Source organism: Zonotrichia albicollis, chromosome 9, assembly GCF_047830755.1.
Source record: "Zonotrichia albicollis isolate bZonAlb1 chromosome 9, bZonAlb1.hap1, whole genome shotgun sequence".
Taxonomy (NCBI): domain Eukaryota; kingdom Metazoa; phylum Chordata; class Aves; order Passeriformes; family Passerellidae; genus Zonotrichia; species Zonotrichia albicollis.
In genome coordinates, this window is record NC_133827.1 from 26,592,292 (window position 1) to 26,609,261 (window position 16,970).

The 16,970-nt window shown below is 37.3% G+C and overlaps 1 protein-coding gene across 1 annotated transcript in view; it reads right to left on the reverse strand.

Annotated features, from left to right (window-relative positions):
- COL4A4 (collagen type IV alpha 4 chain) overlaps positions 1-16,970 on the reverse strand; it is a 68,436-nt gene that overhangs the window by 37,280 nt on the left and 14,186 nt on the right. Inside the window, exons 5-17 of the mRNA XM_074547078.1 lie at positions 13,315-13,449; positions 12,388-12,432; positions 10,664-10,780; positions 8,226-8,294; positions 7,967-8,002; positions 7,176-7,238; positions 6,710-6,745; positions 6,501-6,542; positions 5,497-5,577; positions 4,065-4,118; positions 2,868-2,927; positions 2,210-2,254; positions 1,146-1,199 (exon numbers count right to left, since the gene is read on the reverse strand). Coding sequence (XP_074403179.1) covers positions 1,146-1,199; positions 2,210-2,254; positions 2,868-2,927; positions 4,065-4,118; positions 5,497-5,577; positions 6,501-6,542; positions 6,710-6,745; positions 7,176-7,238; positions 7,967-8,002; positions 8,226-8,294; positions 10,664-10,780; positions 12,388-12,432; positions 13,315-13,449 — 837 coding nt within the window. The remainder of the gene's footprint in view (positions 1-1,145; positions 1,200-2,209; positions 2,255-2,867; positions 2,928-4,064; positions 4,119-5,496; positions 5,578-6,500; positions 6,543-6,709; positions 6,746-7,175; positions 7,239-7,966; positions 8,003-8,225; positions 8,295-10,663; positions 10,781-12,387; positions 12,433-13,314; positions 13,450-16,970) is intronic.

The following is a 16,970-nucleotide window of genomic DNA, read 5'->3' on the forward strand; positions in this document are numbered from 1 at the left end:
CTGCAGTAATGTTTTTGTCCTCTGTACTGTGATAATAACTTTGATGAGCTTTTTCAACCTTGGTGTCTCTACTGATGATTCTGTCACCCACCTTCTGCATTGCAGCATTTCTCTTCTCCTCTTGCTCATACACTGTTGACCATTTGGACCCTAACCCAGAACTCCTTAGGCCTTCCCCCCTGGCTAGACTCACTGCTGCCTTGCTCCCTCTAGGGTAGCATCCAGAACTCCTTTTTTCTTCTGAGTGTGCTTTAGGAAATATAATAGTTCCTTTCATTCAAGTCTTTGGTGTTGCTCAGAATTACAACATGATCCAGTAATCAGAATTTCATTTGTTCTGCAGCCTGCAGAAGAAAATTCCATCAAGTTCTGTCCTGAAATGTCACTAGACTGACACCCGAGTCTTCTGAAATTGTTTTAAGCATCTCTTCCACACTTTAAATATCTTCCTGTTTTCTGCTTAGCCTGGGCTGTGACACCTACACTTCTAATCCCTAGTGGAAAGCAGCAGGTATTATAAAATAAAAGACAGTTAGTGTCATCTAAGTGAGCCAAAGTAGGAAATGTTTAAACACAGCTAGTGTGAAGGAGTCTACATCCTTACCATTCTGGTAAACATCTTGGAAAAATTGTTTAAGTGAACAGGCTGAAAACATGCCAAGAGATTTCGATAAATCATGCCAAAAGATTTTGGGAAATCATGCAAACAGGCCCATCTGAATGGAATCTTGCCACCTCATTTGGGGCCAGTTTTCATCCTCATTTATAGGATCATACTATTAATTAAGTAAGAGCTTCCTTTACCTCCCATACCTCCCTGGGGAATGCAGCTCAGCTGTGAATACTTGCAGAATGCTACAGTTCATGGATTAGGTAGCTATCCTGGTATACTTACAGGTAACTATTTGGATTAACAATTCCTATGGTATGTAAAATAGAATTTCCACTCTCACCTGTACCAGCTAGGAATATTTTCTTACATTGATATTTACTACCATGGTGATGAATAACAACAACTATCATGAAAACAGTAAGCATTTACAGAAATCATGACTGTATAAAGGGAAATGGCCTGATAAGTGGGTACATTTGGGAGGAATATTGGCACAGAGGGGAGTGGGATGTGAATGTGTCACATTTTTTACCTGAATGCCTGGATAGCCAGGTTGTCCAGGAAAACCAGCAAATCCTGTTTCACCCTGGAAAGGATCACATAAATACAATTTGATTTATCTGTTAAGACATAATTAATTGAGTAAAACCCAGTAAGGCAGCTATACAGTACTGTCATGTTATAACTGTGTCCAGAGAATTCACTGGGTTTGTACAGGAGGTGGTGTTTCACAGACTCTCCTGTGATGGAAAATTCACAGCCTGTATTGCCAGGTTATTCAGACAGTGCTCAGCAGATTCAGTGAAGCTGGGGCACAGAGTTAGCTGGAATACATACCAGCAGTCTCTGATAGACTGTCTGCTTAATACAGCTGAAATTGGTTTGCTGCTTGCTGAATGATTCTCTTAAACTACTGCATGGAAAGCAGCTGCACATCAGCTCTCTTCTCTTTTTATGATTTTCTAATATACTCATCCAGACAGTACTCAAAGTCTTTAGGTAGGTAGGAGTAAAAAACAAAGTGAAAAGTATTTTTGCAGATAAAACAGTCACCTGGAACATAACTCTAGAGGCAAATATTTATACATTAATGTGATTTATGAACAGCATGATCACTATCTTAACTAGAGTTGGGCAAGATATAGATCTATATACATACATCTATTGTTCTTTATTCCAGTAAGATGCTGTAAGTTCACAAGTAAAATTTAGCAGACTTAGCATCACTGGAATTTCTCAAGCCAGAAACGTGAACAAAACATGCATGCACCACAAAATTACACAAACAATGTGACCATAAAAAACAAAGTTAACATGCTGCATAACTTTTCTATTATGCTGTTTGTGTGTCCCACTGACTTTTCCTCCTCCTTGCAACTTCAGATTCCATTAGCAAATTTCAGCCAAATTTCAGAGTGGCAGAAATTCAAACAGAGTTCATGCAGCTTCTGTGGCAACAGGTAGCAGAACAGAAAAGAAGGAATGCAATCTGATCTGTGAAGTATGTGGAAATTCCAAATCTGCACAAATCCACAGAAAACAAAATCTCATTGATCCCACTGTTCAGGGAACTGCTGATACTTTCTGCCTCCATACCTTCATTCCAGGAGAACCTGCAGGTCCATAAGAACCAGGATGACCCTAATAAGACCAAGTAGACTGTAAGCTAAAACAGTAAAAACTTGTTTAAAATTAAACCTATTCAGAACTGCTGATAGTTAATGTTACATAGCTAAATATTACTTGGGATATCTTCCAAAAACTTTGAAAAGTTTTTGCAAATAGTTTCTGTGAGAAATGGACAAGAATTAGAGCTATAGACCAAAGCAAACCAGTCAAGTTTTCACTTAATTTTTTTACCATGTTGGATAAAGCACAGTAGTGGAATGCTACTCCACTTCAGAACTGTTAGGCAAATCCAGCACAAGTAAAGTTACTGTGAAAAACTGCCATCAACACGTATGGAGAACATTAAAATTACTGTGTTAGTACTGTGCTGTTCCAGGGCAGATTTGTGCTGCTCCAAATATTTAGAGGATAACCCTACAGATTTACTTTCTTTCCAAGGAAAGTCTGTATGAGCTTATGTTTAAGTCTGAGACAGGGTAAATCCCAGGGCAAGTCTCCTAAATATTCTATACAGGAGGCTTGACAGATTAGTTCAAAAAATCCTTAAAGGCTTTCTTAAAATTGCAAACTTGAACTGCCTAATTATACTGAATTTATGATATAATTTATTGTGCAACTTTCTTACCCGCAATCCAGGGAATCCAGGAAGGCCTTTTTCACCTTTTTCTCCTCTCCCAAGTATGCCCTAGAGCAGTCAAAATAGTTTTTTTAACCAAGATGCTCAGTGAAGCGTGCCATGCATTTTAATTTTTGTCCATGTATACATTACATAGATGGATCTTGTTTCACTTGTGGGGCTCAGTCACTCCGGCTGACTTTGCACAGCATCCCCAGCAGTGCCTAAGTAGCTCCAGTTATTTGAGGAACCTGCTCTAGTCTCTTCTCTAAGCTTCATATTATTTCAGCAGTTGAATTTGTAAGTATTTTTCCTAATGCTTTGGGCATTGTTGAGCTGCTTCAGTTGATTTCTCTGCTCCTGCTTGTGACTAACAAGCGCATGTATTATCATCTACATAGACAGCTAGTACTGGAGTGTGCATATAAAGCCCTTTTTTTCAATGTAAATATTAAATAAAAATATTAGCTTTGTTCTCTTTTCTAGTGCCAAGTAACAGTGATCTTTTAATGATGGAAAATGAACTTCTGAAAAAGTGCCAAACTTACACCTCAGAAAGTTGATGTTCATGCTTCTCATTTCTTCTCTTCTGCTACAAAGCTAAATAAGTTTTTAACATTAACTAGAGTCATTCTTTTGTCTCCAATTTCCTCTTTTTTTCTGAGATCTGGCAGCTTCCTGCCTATGGATTTTCCTCTTCTGGCCACTCAATGTTTAAATTGATCAGGTTGACAGAAAGCAAAGAAAATGCAGAATAGACAGTAAAAAGCAACCCTCTCTCCAAACAGGAGACTCTGCCTTCTCTACCCTTGGGGTCCTCCACAATGTCAAGTTAAAGTCTTCCCTCAACCTTCTGTGGTAAACATACATCATGCCCCACTAAGAACACATTCAGATCATCTCTGTTTCTCTTCTTGAGGAAATAAAACTAATCTGTACTTGTATTTTCTTCACAGTTCCAACCCATTTTGTCAACAGCACAACTGTCAACAACACAGATTTTTTTGCTACCAGGCAACACTGAATAGGTATGTATAAAGCAGACTCAGAAAGATTTTCCAAAGGGTTTTAAATATTTTTGCTTTCACACTGATTTAGGCAGTGATTAAATTTCACAGCAAAAAATGCTGTGCTTTAGAAGTTTAACATAATAACCACACAAGGACTTTGCCAGCACCATGGGAAAAAAAAAGTTCCATTACTTACTTTGGGTCCACGTGGCCCTCTGTATCCTGTTACCCCAGGTAATCCTTTTTGGCCCTATGTATAAAAGGAAAGTTTTTGTGTATATTAATATGCAGGATATGCCTATGTGCTGCTTAACTTTTTAAAGTCCTACTCTGAATTAGAAGTGTTAAACGGTATGTTTTTAAGCACTGGGTGTATTTCTTTGTGTCCTAGACACAAGAAAAGGAAGAAAAACATTTATGTACTTATCTTTATTTCTCTTAATGCTGTCAGACCAGCATAATGAGTGTGGAGGGAGATGGATATATATTTTAATTTGCTGCTCTTCTTGGTTTGATGCAAGTACTTGATGCAAGTACTCACAAGCATAAATCTTCACTTTTGAGCACAGCCCCAGTATGAATGGCTGCTTACACAGCCATGAATGTGTTGTGTTGTAGAGCAGCAAATGTCCCACTTCCCAGCAACATGGGGAGTTTATGGAGGTTCTTTTGGTCCTTTCCCTCTCTTCATACACTTGTACAGCAGCTGTTCGCATGATCAAAGCCCCAGGTCCAACATGTGAAATCTACTGGTTCCCTGAGTTGAAGCTGCAAGGAGCTGGCAATGCCAACTTCACCTTTTCATTTGTGTATTTGAGGAAATTAGACTTGAGGATGCAGAGGACTCTGTAACAATATAGGGCTCTGTAACACAGTTTTTGTTTAAAGAAAACATGGGTTGCAAACATTCTAAAGTTCCAAATCTCTCAGCTGTAGCTATGGGTAGGTGTGATCTTGAACAAGTACAAGTTGTTTAGGAAAGTTGTGGAAGCCCCATTCTTGGAAATGTTCAAGGCCAGTTTGGATGAGGCTTTGAACAACCTGGTCTAGTGGAAGGTGTCCCTGCCCATGGCAGGGGGTTGGGACTAGCTGATCTTTAAGGACTCATCCAACCCAGATGATTCCATTATTCTGTGATAAAACTTGCAATAAAAATTGACAACAAAATCACATTTAACTTTTATATTAAAAGAGCACCCTAGAAGGCCTAAGGTTGGTTCAAAACTGTAGACTGGAGCACAGTTGCCAGTGATATGCAAGATTTATATTGTATTAAACAAGTAAAGTATTAGTGAAGAGCCACAAAGGGATTCAATAGCAAAGTAATCAAATTTGCCAAGATGCCTGAAACATGATTTGCAGTGACAAAAACTGAAGAAAACTATTTAAAGCAAGGGCAGTATCTCCTTTCTGCATCAAGACAGTCTTCCCTCCAGAACATGAGCTAAAGTACACATGGGGTGTCCTCTCCTGAAAGCTTGTAGGAAGGGTGCTGAACAGAGGATTCTCCTGCAGCTGGTGGTTTCTTACAGAAAGATAGGTATACTTTATGCCATCCTTGCAAAAATTACATCACAGGATTGTACTTGCTAAGTTGAGCACTGTTAAATATGATGACAAATTTATACCTTTTGTCCTTTGAACAGTTGAGCTCCAGGAGGTCCAACTAACAGTGGTGACCCAGGGGGCCCAGGCAGTCCAATGTCACCCTGTGGAAGCCAAAACAACAGCAGAGATGTTCCATGCAGCATTTCAGTGACACTCAGCTTGTTTTCCTGTTGTACCTTAGCACTACATATTTCTGTACTCACTGAAAATGTACTAATTACCTGCAGATAAAGGTTTGCACTGAGATCTGTAAGCCTCTTTACATCTGCCCAGATGAGTAAGGTTGGCAATCTAATCTCCTATTCTCCTGACTCATTAAAAATTATGCTACAGCTAAGGAAATAAATGAGAATGCCTGCTCCTGCTCCAAATCTGCTGTGGAGATAGCAGTTACAGGACTGTCAAATCTCTTATGTGTACATACAGTCTCTCATATTCTAGACCAAAGTGTCTGAGCACAAGACTTTGTGAATGTGAAATGAAATTATTGATTTGTTGTGGAAAGTTGTCTATGTTAGACACTTGCACAAATTCTAAGAACTGATTGGATCAATTCATAGAAGAAATTTCAAATATTCCACATTGGTTCTATATACCCTGAATATGCTAATATAGGTGGAGACTGGTAATGAACTGTTATCATGTGCTTCTTACACCCTTTCCTTGACATCTGTTCTGCACTTAGCAAGAGATGAGATTCAGGGACTGATCTGGTCCAGCCCGTGACTAAGTGATCACAAATACTGTTGTGATTACCTAGGCAATGTCTGTTCAGAATGCATGTAAATGTTAAGTAACAGTGATGGTTGTTTTTCAAAATCCTCAGAATGTGCTTGATTCCTGAATGCAGCTCACTGAAGGAATTCCTTCTGCTCAGAATTAATTGATTCAATAACTACTTCTGTTCTAACATGATTAGCAGGACACAAAGCCACAAATGAATGGGTTCCAGGGAACTCAACAAGACTCTAGTATTCTTCTAACTCTACAGCAATAATATATATAATATTATTTGTTTTCTTACCGGCTCCCCCTTTTGTCCATCCACTCCAATTCCTGGATTTCCCTAATTGATAAAGAATGTACACAGTTTCAGCATGATCAGAAAAGATTAACATTAGAGTTCAATCAAGTAATTCTTTTGAAAAACTTGATAAAAAGTAAACAAAAGGAACATTTCAAATACTTGTATAAATTATTATTTTACTAACAGCTTCAGAAGTTATTACCTACCTGTTCACCTGGCAAACCAGGGTAACCTGGAACACCCTTTAAAAGAGAATGAAGACAAGTCAATATGTCTGATTTAGAGACAGGTTTTGAAAATTATTTCCTCTTGCTCGTAGGACCTAGAGGCAGAATTTTCTCTTTTACCTATTCCAAAGTACAATTTACTTCACTTGGTCACTGCTTTGGCTGACCTCTGGTTTCCCCCTTTCCTGTCTCCCACAGGTGGTCTTGGAAAAAGAGAGCACTAGGAGCATTTCTCCATGACCACAGACTGCCAGGATGAAACATGTTCACGCAGCCATGGGAAGGAACAGTATATTCCTCAACTGCCAAACTCATAAGGTAAAGCGTATTACCTGCCTCAAAAATTACTTTTAGGCTTTGATTCACATTAAGGCAAGTTCTAAAATGGGTAGACAAGAATGAATGCATATCCTAAGGCAAGGCTGTATAACTGTGGGGATCTTACAGGCAAGCCTGGATGGCCTGGGTATCCAGATGGGCCCGTTGTACCTCTTGAGCCCCTAGGTCCCTGGAAAAGATTGAAAAAGGTCTTTTTGTGAACAGAGAAAGAACTTGCCCTTTCCTACACACACCCAGCCCCTCTAGACCACCTTGGACTCAGCCTACTGGCCACTGGATTCCACCCACAGCCTAAAGCTGACACCATGCCTGAAATCTCCCTGTGACGAGAGCAGCCCAGCACCAGCTTCTGGGTAATACTGGACAAGGCACAGTTCTATGTTATTAATGCATGGGGAGTTCTCTTTGTCAGCAATTGTGCTGTGGTGTAGGGACTTGATACAATGCATCAGTCAATGCCTTTTTCAAGGGTAACAAGAAGAACCCAAAGCCACCAAGAATGTGATTCAGCAACAAAATTAAACTCTCTTCTTCTTTCATGTTCTTATGGCTGGAATATCATAGAGTGCTACTTATTCTTGGGAGACCCATCAGATACTGTAGGAGAAGATTTCACATCTTGAAGTTCACAGAGAAAATATTCTGTGAATACTAGGGCAACAGGTGCTCCACACACAGCTAATGCAGTGAGGATGGTCTGTTTCTGTTCCCTTTCAGCCAACATGAACTAGCCATAGGAACAAACAATAAAGACTTGATGTTTCTCAGACTTTATTCTGGAATTTTGCTATTTAAGGCAGACAGAGAGAAACCCCAATATTTCTTACCATACTAAGGAGAAAAAATGGAAGATCTTCAAGACAAAAAGCAGTTCTAGAACCCACTGACTGTACTTACAGGCAGGCCAGGGGGTCCAGGATCACCTCTCTCTCCCTGTAATGACAATCATTTAGCAAATGAATCAGTTCAAGCTTTCTTGTGGGTATTTTCTAACTTTACAGATATTAAGATCATAAACTAGCTGTTAGAGTTGTATATGTGTTTTTAATTTTTTTTCCCACTAAGTTTTATAGCTAGTGAGGAGTAATGGAACAATTACATTTACCATACATGTTTTCCTAGAAATAGATTATTTTTTTCACAATCAGATACTTACCGGAAGTCCTTTTCCAAAATGTAAAATATACACTGAATTTCCTTTTTCTCCTTTTTGCCCTGGAATTCCCTTTAAAGAAAAAGAGTCTTTTAAAACATGGTCTCCTTACTGATATCATACATTTCCATGGAGAATGTATGATAACTTCTCAGACTGTGACTTTCTGGTGCCCCTGTATCACAGGGTAATCCACTAGGATCATGAATGATCATTTTATCTAAAAAAGCCTTCTGTACAGTTGAGCAAACCAAGTTCCCACAGCTTCTGGACTCCTGCTCAGTTTAGGTGCTCCTTAGCCTTTGAGTCCTTCAATATTCTACAATCTTCACAAATCTTGCCCTTAGGATCAATTATGCTTTCCTTTTCTTTCAGGGAGGCAGTGGTTTTAAGTATTAGTCCTCTGCCTTCCATGAAAGTTCATTGTGTGATTCAGAAGAATTCAAAGTGATACTGCATACAGATAAAAAAATAAAAGTATGGACTGTATTAGATGCATGTATTCAATATTTTGAATGTTGAATTGTTATTTCTGAAGTTTTTCCATTTGAAATCCAAATACAGTGGATATAATTTAACTAAGCTAACCACCTGAATACTGAGTTCAATAAAATGGGACACTGTCAACCACTTTAAAACACATACAGTGTTCATGATATCATAAACTGTCTGTCCAAATCCTGCAGTCAGAATGAAACAAGGAAGGTACCTCTCCCTGGAATGGTACAATAAAAGGAAGAATTACAGCTGTCTGCAGCTGGATATAGCTACAGTAGATTGGATACAATTTACAGGTAAACTACAGCTGTTAGGGAACACAGTAAACAAATCAAAAGTTGTTTTTATCTTTAGTTATTTTACATGTGGTCTCTTTTATAATAAAACATTTTTGTTAGATTAAGTTTATCTTCTATATGACTTAGGTAAGGCCTTACAGATAGAAATGACTTTATTTCCAACAAGGTCAATGAAGTAAAGCCAATTTATTAAAACCATATGTACATGGTGTTAAATAAAATGGTACAGGACAATGTTATAAATAAGAATTAAATAAAAATGTTAGCTGTAATGTACAGTCAAGTTAGTACCTGGTGCAAGAAATCAATTTAAAAATAGGCAATCTGCATAGAGAGGTTGGAAGAGCATTCTTGCACACGAGGAAATATGGTTACTGTGTGTTGTTTTTCTGGGTAGCCAAATGAGTTTGCACTGGAATTTTAGTGTGCAATCCAAGGCTACATGCCTATTGTGTCTCCCAGTTCTTGTAGGATGCAAATACTTTTCTAGGCCTTCCAAAGAGCACACTCCTGAAATTGGTAGGATTTTTGCTGTCCCATGTTCCATTTTTCCTTTATGCCACTTGTCTAATTACAAAAAAGTAAAACTCTATTTTGAAGACCGTAGTACATAAGAAAATACACGTGAAATTAGAGTTTCAGCAGAAGTAACAAGTTACTTGCAGAGGTATTACAAATGAGGTTATTAGTAAGTTTATAATGTTGTGTCTTTCATAGCATGAAAGTGTATTTTATTCTAGTTGTTATAATCTTTGATAACATCATTACACTCTTGCATCCTCTCCACATTTTTCTAATGGCTGAATTCAGCATTTTATTTAGCTCTCACTTAACACATTTGATATTTCATGTAAAGTGCAGTTGTTTTTATTGTGTTACTTAAAAAGTTTCAGGGAAGCTGTTAGATCAACTAATCAGCTCTTATTCATTCATAACTAAAACTTGTTTTCACAATAAATCAAAGACTGGTGACTAGAACTCTTGAGTAAAATTTCTTTGGAGCTACAGAAATAAATTACTGTAGTTTAATGACAAGAATCTTTTTATTTTCAGCAGTTGAGTACTGCTAACACAGCTACTTAAACAATTTAAAGTGCCTTCCATTTTACCAGAAAAAGTAAACAAATATTAAAGTGCTAATTTCAAACTTTTTAACTGTGGAACGATCTCTGCAAATACAGATACGTGTCTAAGCAAGACTAGGAGTGCACAGAGCACATATGTGTAAAAAGGTGGTTAGAAAATCTTAGAGTGAAACTGGATTTAGCCTTGTTGAACCTTCCACTTATTTCTAAGTCATCTCATGTATGTCCCAACCAGTAATGCTTTTAAGAAATTTCAAGTACTAATGAATGCTAAGGGGGTTTCAAGTTACTCCTTTTCAGCTGGAGTGGCAATTCTGGGGAAACAAGACAGAATTTAACTCTCAAGGCAGCCATATGTACTTCAAGTATATAGAAGCTTATTTCACTTTCAAGCTTCATCTGTTAGGGCAGTGTTTCACTCCCATTAAGAAGTGAGTAAGCATTCCTGGGAATTCCCTGTGCAGCACTGTAAAGCTGATGCCACAGTCTAAGAGTCCTTTTAAGAGCTGTTAGCTTGGAGGGGAAATGAACATGCACAGTGGGAATGCCTCTCACATACATAAGGACCTCTTGGTCCCATATAGCCGCTTTCTCCTGGGAATCCTGGGTCTCCCCTCGAGCCATTGCAGCCGTCCAAACCATGCTTCCCTCTGGGTCCTTCCCTTCCTGGGAGGCCCTGAAAGACAGTTTAATCTTGATGAGAAATAACCATGATTAATGGGAAATTACTTTTTAAATTAACAGAACAGTTCAGAAATAAATATATCTCAGATGTGAATGAGATGACCTCTGACGACCTTTACGGTGGTGCTGGTTTCATATTCTTTTGCATTAGAAATGTCTTTTATTCTGAATAGATTTTTTTGTAGGGTAGAACAAATGAGGTAAGTCTTTTGTTTGTTTTTCTTTTAATTCTGTTCATAAACTTTTCTTTATACCCTTAAAATTTTTGAGCCTGTTTTGCCCTCCTCCTGATCCATACCTCACAGCAGAAAATGAGTAAACAATTCGACTGGGTGCACTGGCAATTCGGACAGCACTAGACCACTACAGCTATAAAGCAGAAAACACTCACAAAAAAAACCCCAAAAAACCAAAAAAGAAATATAATAATTTCAAGCAACTTCATGCTTTTTAATTGTTAGGATAAAACAAGTAAAAAGAGGACATAGCTTGACCCAGGCACACAGAAATTACAGAGATTGTAGTTTTTCTAACCTAGTAATAACTAACCAGTGTCCAAATAAGGATTAGTTCTACTAAAAATTAGTACTTGGGCAATAAAACAATGAGATTTTCTTGGAATTGTTATCCTGTTGGAGAAAAAAAATTGCACAGAATTAAAGATTTTTGTAATGACAACATATTAATTTTGACGCAAAATTTTTTGGGGGGGGAGAAGTGTGAAAAATCATTAAGAGAGTATCCTGGTCATTTACCTGAAACACTTTTGTCAATTCTACCTTCTTCTTGTCTGTAAATTCTTCAGTCTAATTTGTGGACACTGTTTTCAAATGAACATTCTTTGCAAAAAAAATATACGTTTCTTGGGAACACTTCCTCTTTTTGTGCCAAATTTTGGGCTTGTGACCTCTGCACTACCCAGACATTTTGGCAACAGTCCCACTGTCAAAAGTGGACAGCTGACAAACAGATGCTACAACACCCACTCAGCTTTTGGTTCTGTTTTTACTTTCAAAACTCAACATTTTAACTCTGTTTGATCCACATGAAACTGGTAGCATCACAAGAATTCAGTTCTAGCAGAGGATTTTGAAAAATGCATTATCTAAGATACTATTTCACCAATTTTTCACATTGAAAAAGACATAATTAAAAATACATTATCCCATGCTTATAAAGACATATTTAGGACCCACTTTGCTTATTCAGTCCCTATTCAGGTTAAAATTACTGGACTCAGTGGTTGAGTTTCTTCCTGCAAGAGGACAGTTCATTGTTTGAGATATTCTCAGAGATGTTAAAAATGAACCAAGCAAACTACAAGCAAACAAGTGTATTATAGAACCTGAGAGAAGAAATACTCTGCTTTTAAGCCTAGTGGTAGTCTCTGCCTTCACTTCCCCACTCCTGCTTGAAAATTCTGTACTTACCTCTTTGGGATTTGGTGGTGCTTGTTATCAATAGGAAACACAGTTGAAGTTAACCTAGTTATTTTACATTTTTTCAAAACATGTAACTCTCTGAGAGAAATGTTAGAGGACTTGCTATGAATTTATGGGATCTGTAATTTTTACAAAGAAATATTTGTTTAATACGTACAGGAACACCATCTAAACCAGGAAATCCTGGAACTCCGGTTGGGCCCTAAAAAGAGGTGATATGAAAAAACAAAGTTGATGAGATTATTACTTAAAAAGAATGAAAAATAAGAATATGTACTACTATATAGCAAGAAACAAAAAACCAGTCTTGTTTAAAATATTAATCAAAAGCCATATTTTCAGAAATTAGGTATCTGAAAAAAACTTCTACAGGCCTAGCAGAAGAGTAGTGCCAACAGTTACCCATGTAACAGGTGGTACAAACACCTAATACTCAATAGCTATTCATACTCCAAAGATTATAAACAGACAGAATAGGAAGTTACCTGTAACTTATAAAATATTTCTATACATAATTTAACAATCCTACTCCTGTTTTGATAAAATTTTTGTTACAGCATTTACATTTCAGGTGTGCTAGATACTGACATTAGTGATTTCACTCTGAGATCAGTCAAATTAGACTATTAAAACTAATAGGAAGTACCAAGGGCCAGGGATTGTACAGATATGAAAAATATGAATCTGAACTGCAGATTATACTGTGCAGTTTATATTCTCTAAGTGGTAATAAATCTCTGTTTAGTGCAGCATTTTTAAAAGCACCATACTGCTCCCTCCAGCTCCACATTTCTACACATTCTTTGAGATTACGGAGGATGATGTGGTATGTGACAATCAGAGTCTGTCCACCATCTTTTACATCTTCTGACAATTCTAATTCTGCAATCCACAGCAAAAAAAAATCTACTGAAATATTTTTTTCAAGAATTAGTTCTCTTTAATTAGCTTCTGTGAGAATTTTGTGTAAGCAATAGTATAGTTTGGCAAATGCTTTTTTGGTCATTCAGTTTCTGTTTCACTTATCAACATTTAAATTTACATACTTTATAAACCTAAAAGAGCTGTCTGTGGTGTTTCCTACCTTATCACCTTTCTCTCCAGCTGGCCCAGGCTTCCCATTCTCACCTCTCTGTCCTTTCTCCCCTGGCAGACCAGCTGGTCCTGTAGATCCCAAGGACCCAATCGGACCTTGAGCTCCCAGCTCACCAGGCTGACCCTGAAAAGAGTCCAAAGAAGTGAATGAATACTGCTGTAGCCCCCACAGCAATTCAGAGATGAACCTGTGCATAAAACAAGGCTAACAATGTATAAATATTCATGATTCAAAATAGTTGCTGGACAGCCTGCAAAACTGTCTCACGGATTAGCTGCTGTAGGACCTTCAAATTTAACAGCTTGCTGGAGGTGATAATTTCTTTTCACCTTCATCAGGTCTCCAAGACCACCTCTCTGAGATGCTTGGGATAACCTCCAAGTCTTCCTGGCTCCAGCAATTTAAGTATCACCTTTTGCAAGCCTAGGACTTCAATGAGCATTGATTTCCCACCAGAAAAATGAGGAGTCCTTTTAGACAAAGGGACTTTGTACACAATTAGAACAATCTAGCAAGTTCCCTCTTTCAAGTCATGATATGCCAATAAGTTTTTCTAGCTCACATTTTTCATAATCACTCTCATATCTTAGTGCCTCATATAAAACTTGTGAAGTTCCTGGAGAAAAAAAGAATAGTTATTAGCTAACATATTTACAGAAAGTATCAATTTTAATAGATTGTGTTAAAATGGTTTGGGAGCTTGAAGAATGTAATTTATCTATAAATGGCTCTAAATTGAGTATTTGTACCTTCATTACCACACAATCTCCACAGATTTCTATTAACTTTTCAAGGTACTATACATTCTTCTAAAGCAAAATTGCTCACCATGCCAACTGACTTTTCAGTCTATAACACTGGTGTGCAGTTGTTTCAGATGTGTTGCAGTTTTTGTTCTGTGCTGCCCAACAACTATGCAATCATAGATTCAAAGTGCTGAATGAAGCAAGCTTTCTAATCAGGCCTCACATGTGAGCTGTCTACACTTCCACCCTACAAAAATCTATGTATTTGCAGGTCTTTATTTTGTTTACATATCTTTTTCATTTTATATCATTATCCTTGTTTACCTATAACTTGTTCTGTTTCCAAGCTGAAGTCTGTTTTGCTTTCAAGACTTCATCCACTAATTATACTAAATTATTAGAACTATAATTAATTCAATTAACTACACAGTATGTATAATCAATCAATAATTTATTGTACTATAGAATTAATTATTATAATCCTGTATTTTAAAAGAGAGGAAAAGGGAACCCCACACATTCCTGAGAAAACCATATGGCATTAGGACCACTTGAGGGCAGTAAAAGATATTTCAGTATTCACAGAAGTAACAGGCTATATCTTTACTTTTATGAATGGATTGAAGGAAGAAAAAAAAAGATAGAAATAAAGACGATTGTAAGAAGATATGCAGCTTCAGGAAGCAAAATAAGTGAATGCTTTCTTCTCAGTGTAAACATTTCAGCAGGCTGAATCTGTCTGGACAAAATCTTGTGAATTACAGCCAGGGACTTAAGCTTCTTTTCCTTTTTATTTATTTTCTCATTGTCTTTAAAATCAGTGTGATTTGACAGTGAAAAGAAGTGAAAAAATGTATGGTATGCATCATTCAATCAAATCAACAAAACAACAGAGAAGTTATTTAATACATGTTTGAACAGTAACATATTATAGGTTCCTTCCCCAGTGGAAGTAGGGCTGAATGACCAGTGGCCCTTAAACTATGAACCAGAACTTAGTCCAGAGGCTGGGAAAAGAAGTCCTACACTCAAAAATAAGGACCACCTGAAAAAAAGAATTCTTATATGAGTCATGTTCCATTTATCTTTACTTGCTCCTCTCACTTCAGCCTTGATCCTGCTTCCAGAGAAGTCACTGCCAAAAATTCCAGGGCAGACTTAGCATCTTGTCTTCTCTAACAGTTACAATTTTTGAGATACCAGAATTTCAGCAGTGTAAAATATTGTGCAAATTAAGTGCTACTGGTATTAAAAGCTGATGATTCTGCATCCTTGTTAACAGTGAATGGACAGTTGGGATTCTGGGTGTTGAGTGTTTGCTTACATGAGCAGTTGCAGCCTGTCTACTCACAGAGCCTTGCTCATTCTATGTTAGAATTAATTTATTAATTGAACTACTTCTAAGGTAGCTATTGTGCCCTTTAAATATTTCATTGAAAAAGATAATTGGACTACCATTTTAATTAAACCATCATTTTGTGTACAAGGGAAATGAATCAGACTAATAATAAAATACAACTCTTTGAACCATTAACTTTACTGGAAGTGGCATGACTTTTTAGATCTCTAAACTATCTATTACCTTGCAAAATGCATCATTCATCAACAGGAAAAGAAAAGCATAAGATGTTTTGCACTATTTTTTAGTGTGTTTGTCTTTTTGTGCATTTGGTTAACAACAGGTTTCTGCACCAACTTCAGTATTTTTAATTAATAGTGTATATGCTCTGAATTCAAGAGTTGAAAGAGAAAATTTTCAAACATGTTATATCCTTTGGACAGTTAAGAAACATGATTTTTATTGCACTCAGATAAAAAAAAGCTGAGACGCTGTAGGCATTCTATGGTAGTTATTCTAATTAAGAAATAAACACTTACAGGACATGTAGTCCTTTAGGTTGGTAAAATGTCTTCATTTGCTGCTACACTGTGAATTTAATTGACTTCATGGTTTTCAGTAGAAGGTAGTGAAGTCATAGAACAGAGTCACTGAATTCAGAATTCACAATGGGTTTGGCAGCTGATACAACTTTAGCATGCCATGTGAAGCTGATGGATTCTCTCTCTTTCTTTCAGCTCAAAGACTGATAATGACTGGAGCTTTGTTAAGACCAAACTGATACCATGCCATAACATCTATTATCACATCTATTATTTGTGCCCATCCAATGTGACTACCACAGCATTACAGTCTCAGGACAGCTGTAAAAATAAAGAGGATGAAGGTAGTCATGCTCATGTGGAAATGACAAATTAGCTCAGATAAAATGAACAGAATATTATGCCCGCTCTGCCATCTGATGCCAATAAATTCCTCTAGGTTTTCAGTGCCTTGTTAATTGTCTAGGTCAGGAGCTACCATGCCAAGACTATGGTCTGTTATTTTAGCATATCCTGGGCTTGACCTGCAGTAAGAAATTGACTTTAAGCAAAACAAGGCTATATTTTTTTTTAATTAACTATGCTTCCTAAGACTAAGACTGCAAGTACTTCAGAATCATGCAACAAACATTTAATGCTGTTTGGGAAAGGCAGTGGCCAAGGTTAACTGGAATTTTTTTTTTTAATGCATGAGACTGAAGAGCATCTGATTTTGAGAATGCCTTGAGCACTTAGCTGTCTCAAGCACAATGTTTTAAAGGAGTCCTAATTGGAAATAAAAAGGTCATGCTACTCAAGTGAATGGTCTTGCTTCTCGTTATCAAAAAAGTCAAAAGAAGCCCAGTTATCACCTTCAGTGCGGACAGTACCCTGTGTTACAGGCTATGGAGATGTACCAGTCATTTGTGAAATGCACTTACCTTCTGTTCATAAGAGCAAAAGTGAAAATGCCCAGCATTTCCACACAGATTGTAGGCAAATAATACAGCAGCCCTTTCCACTGTGCATTGGACTCTG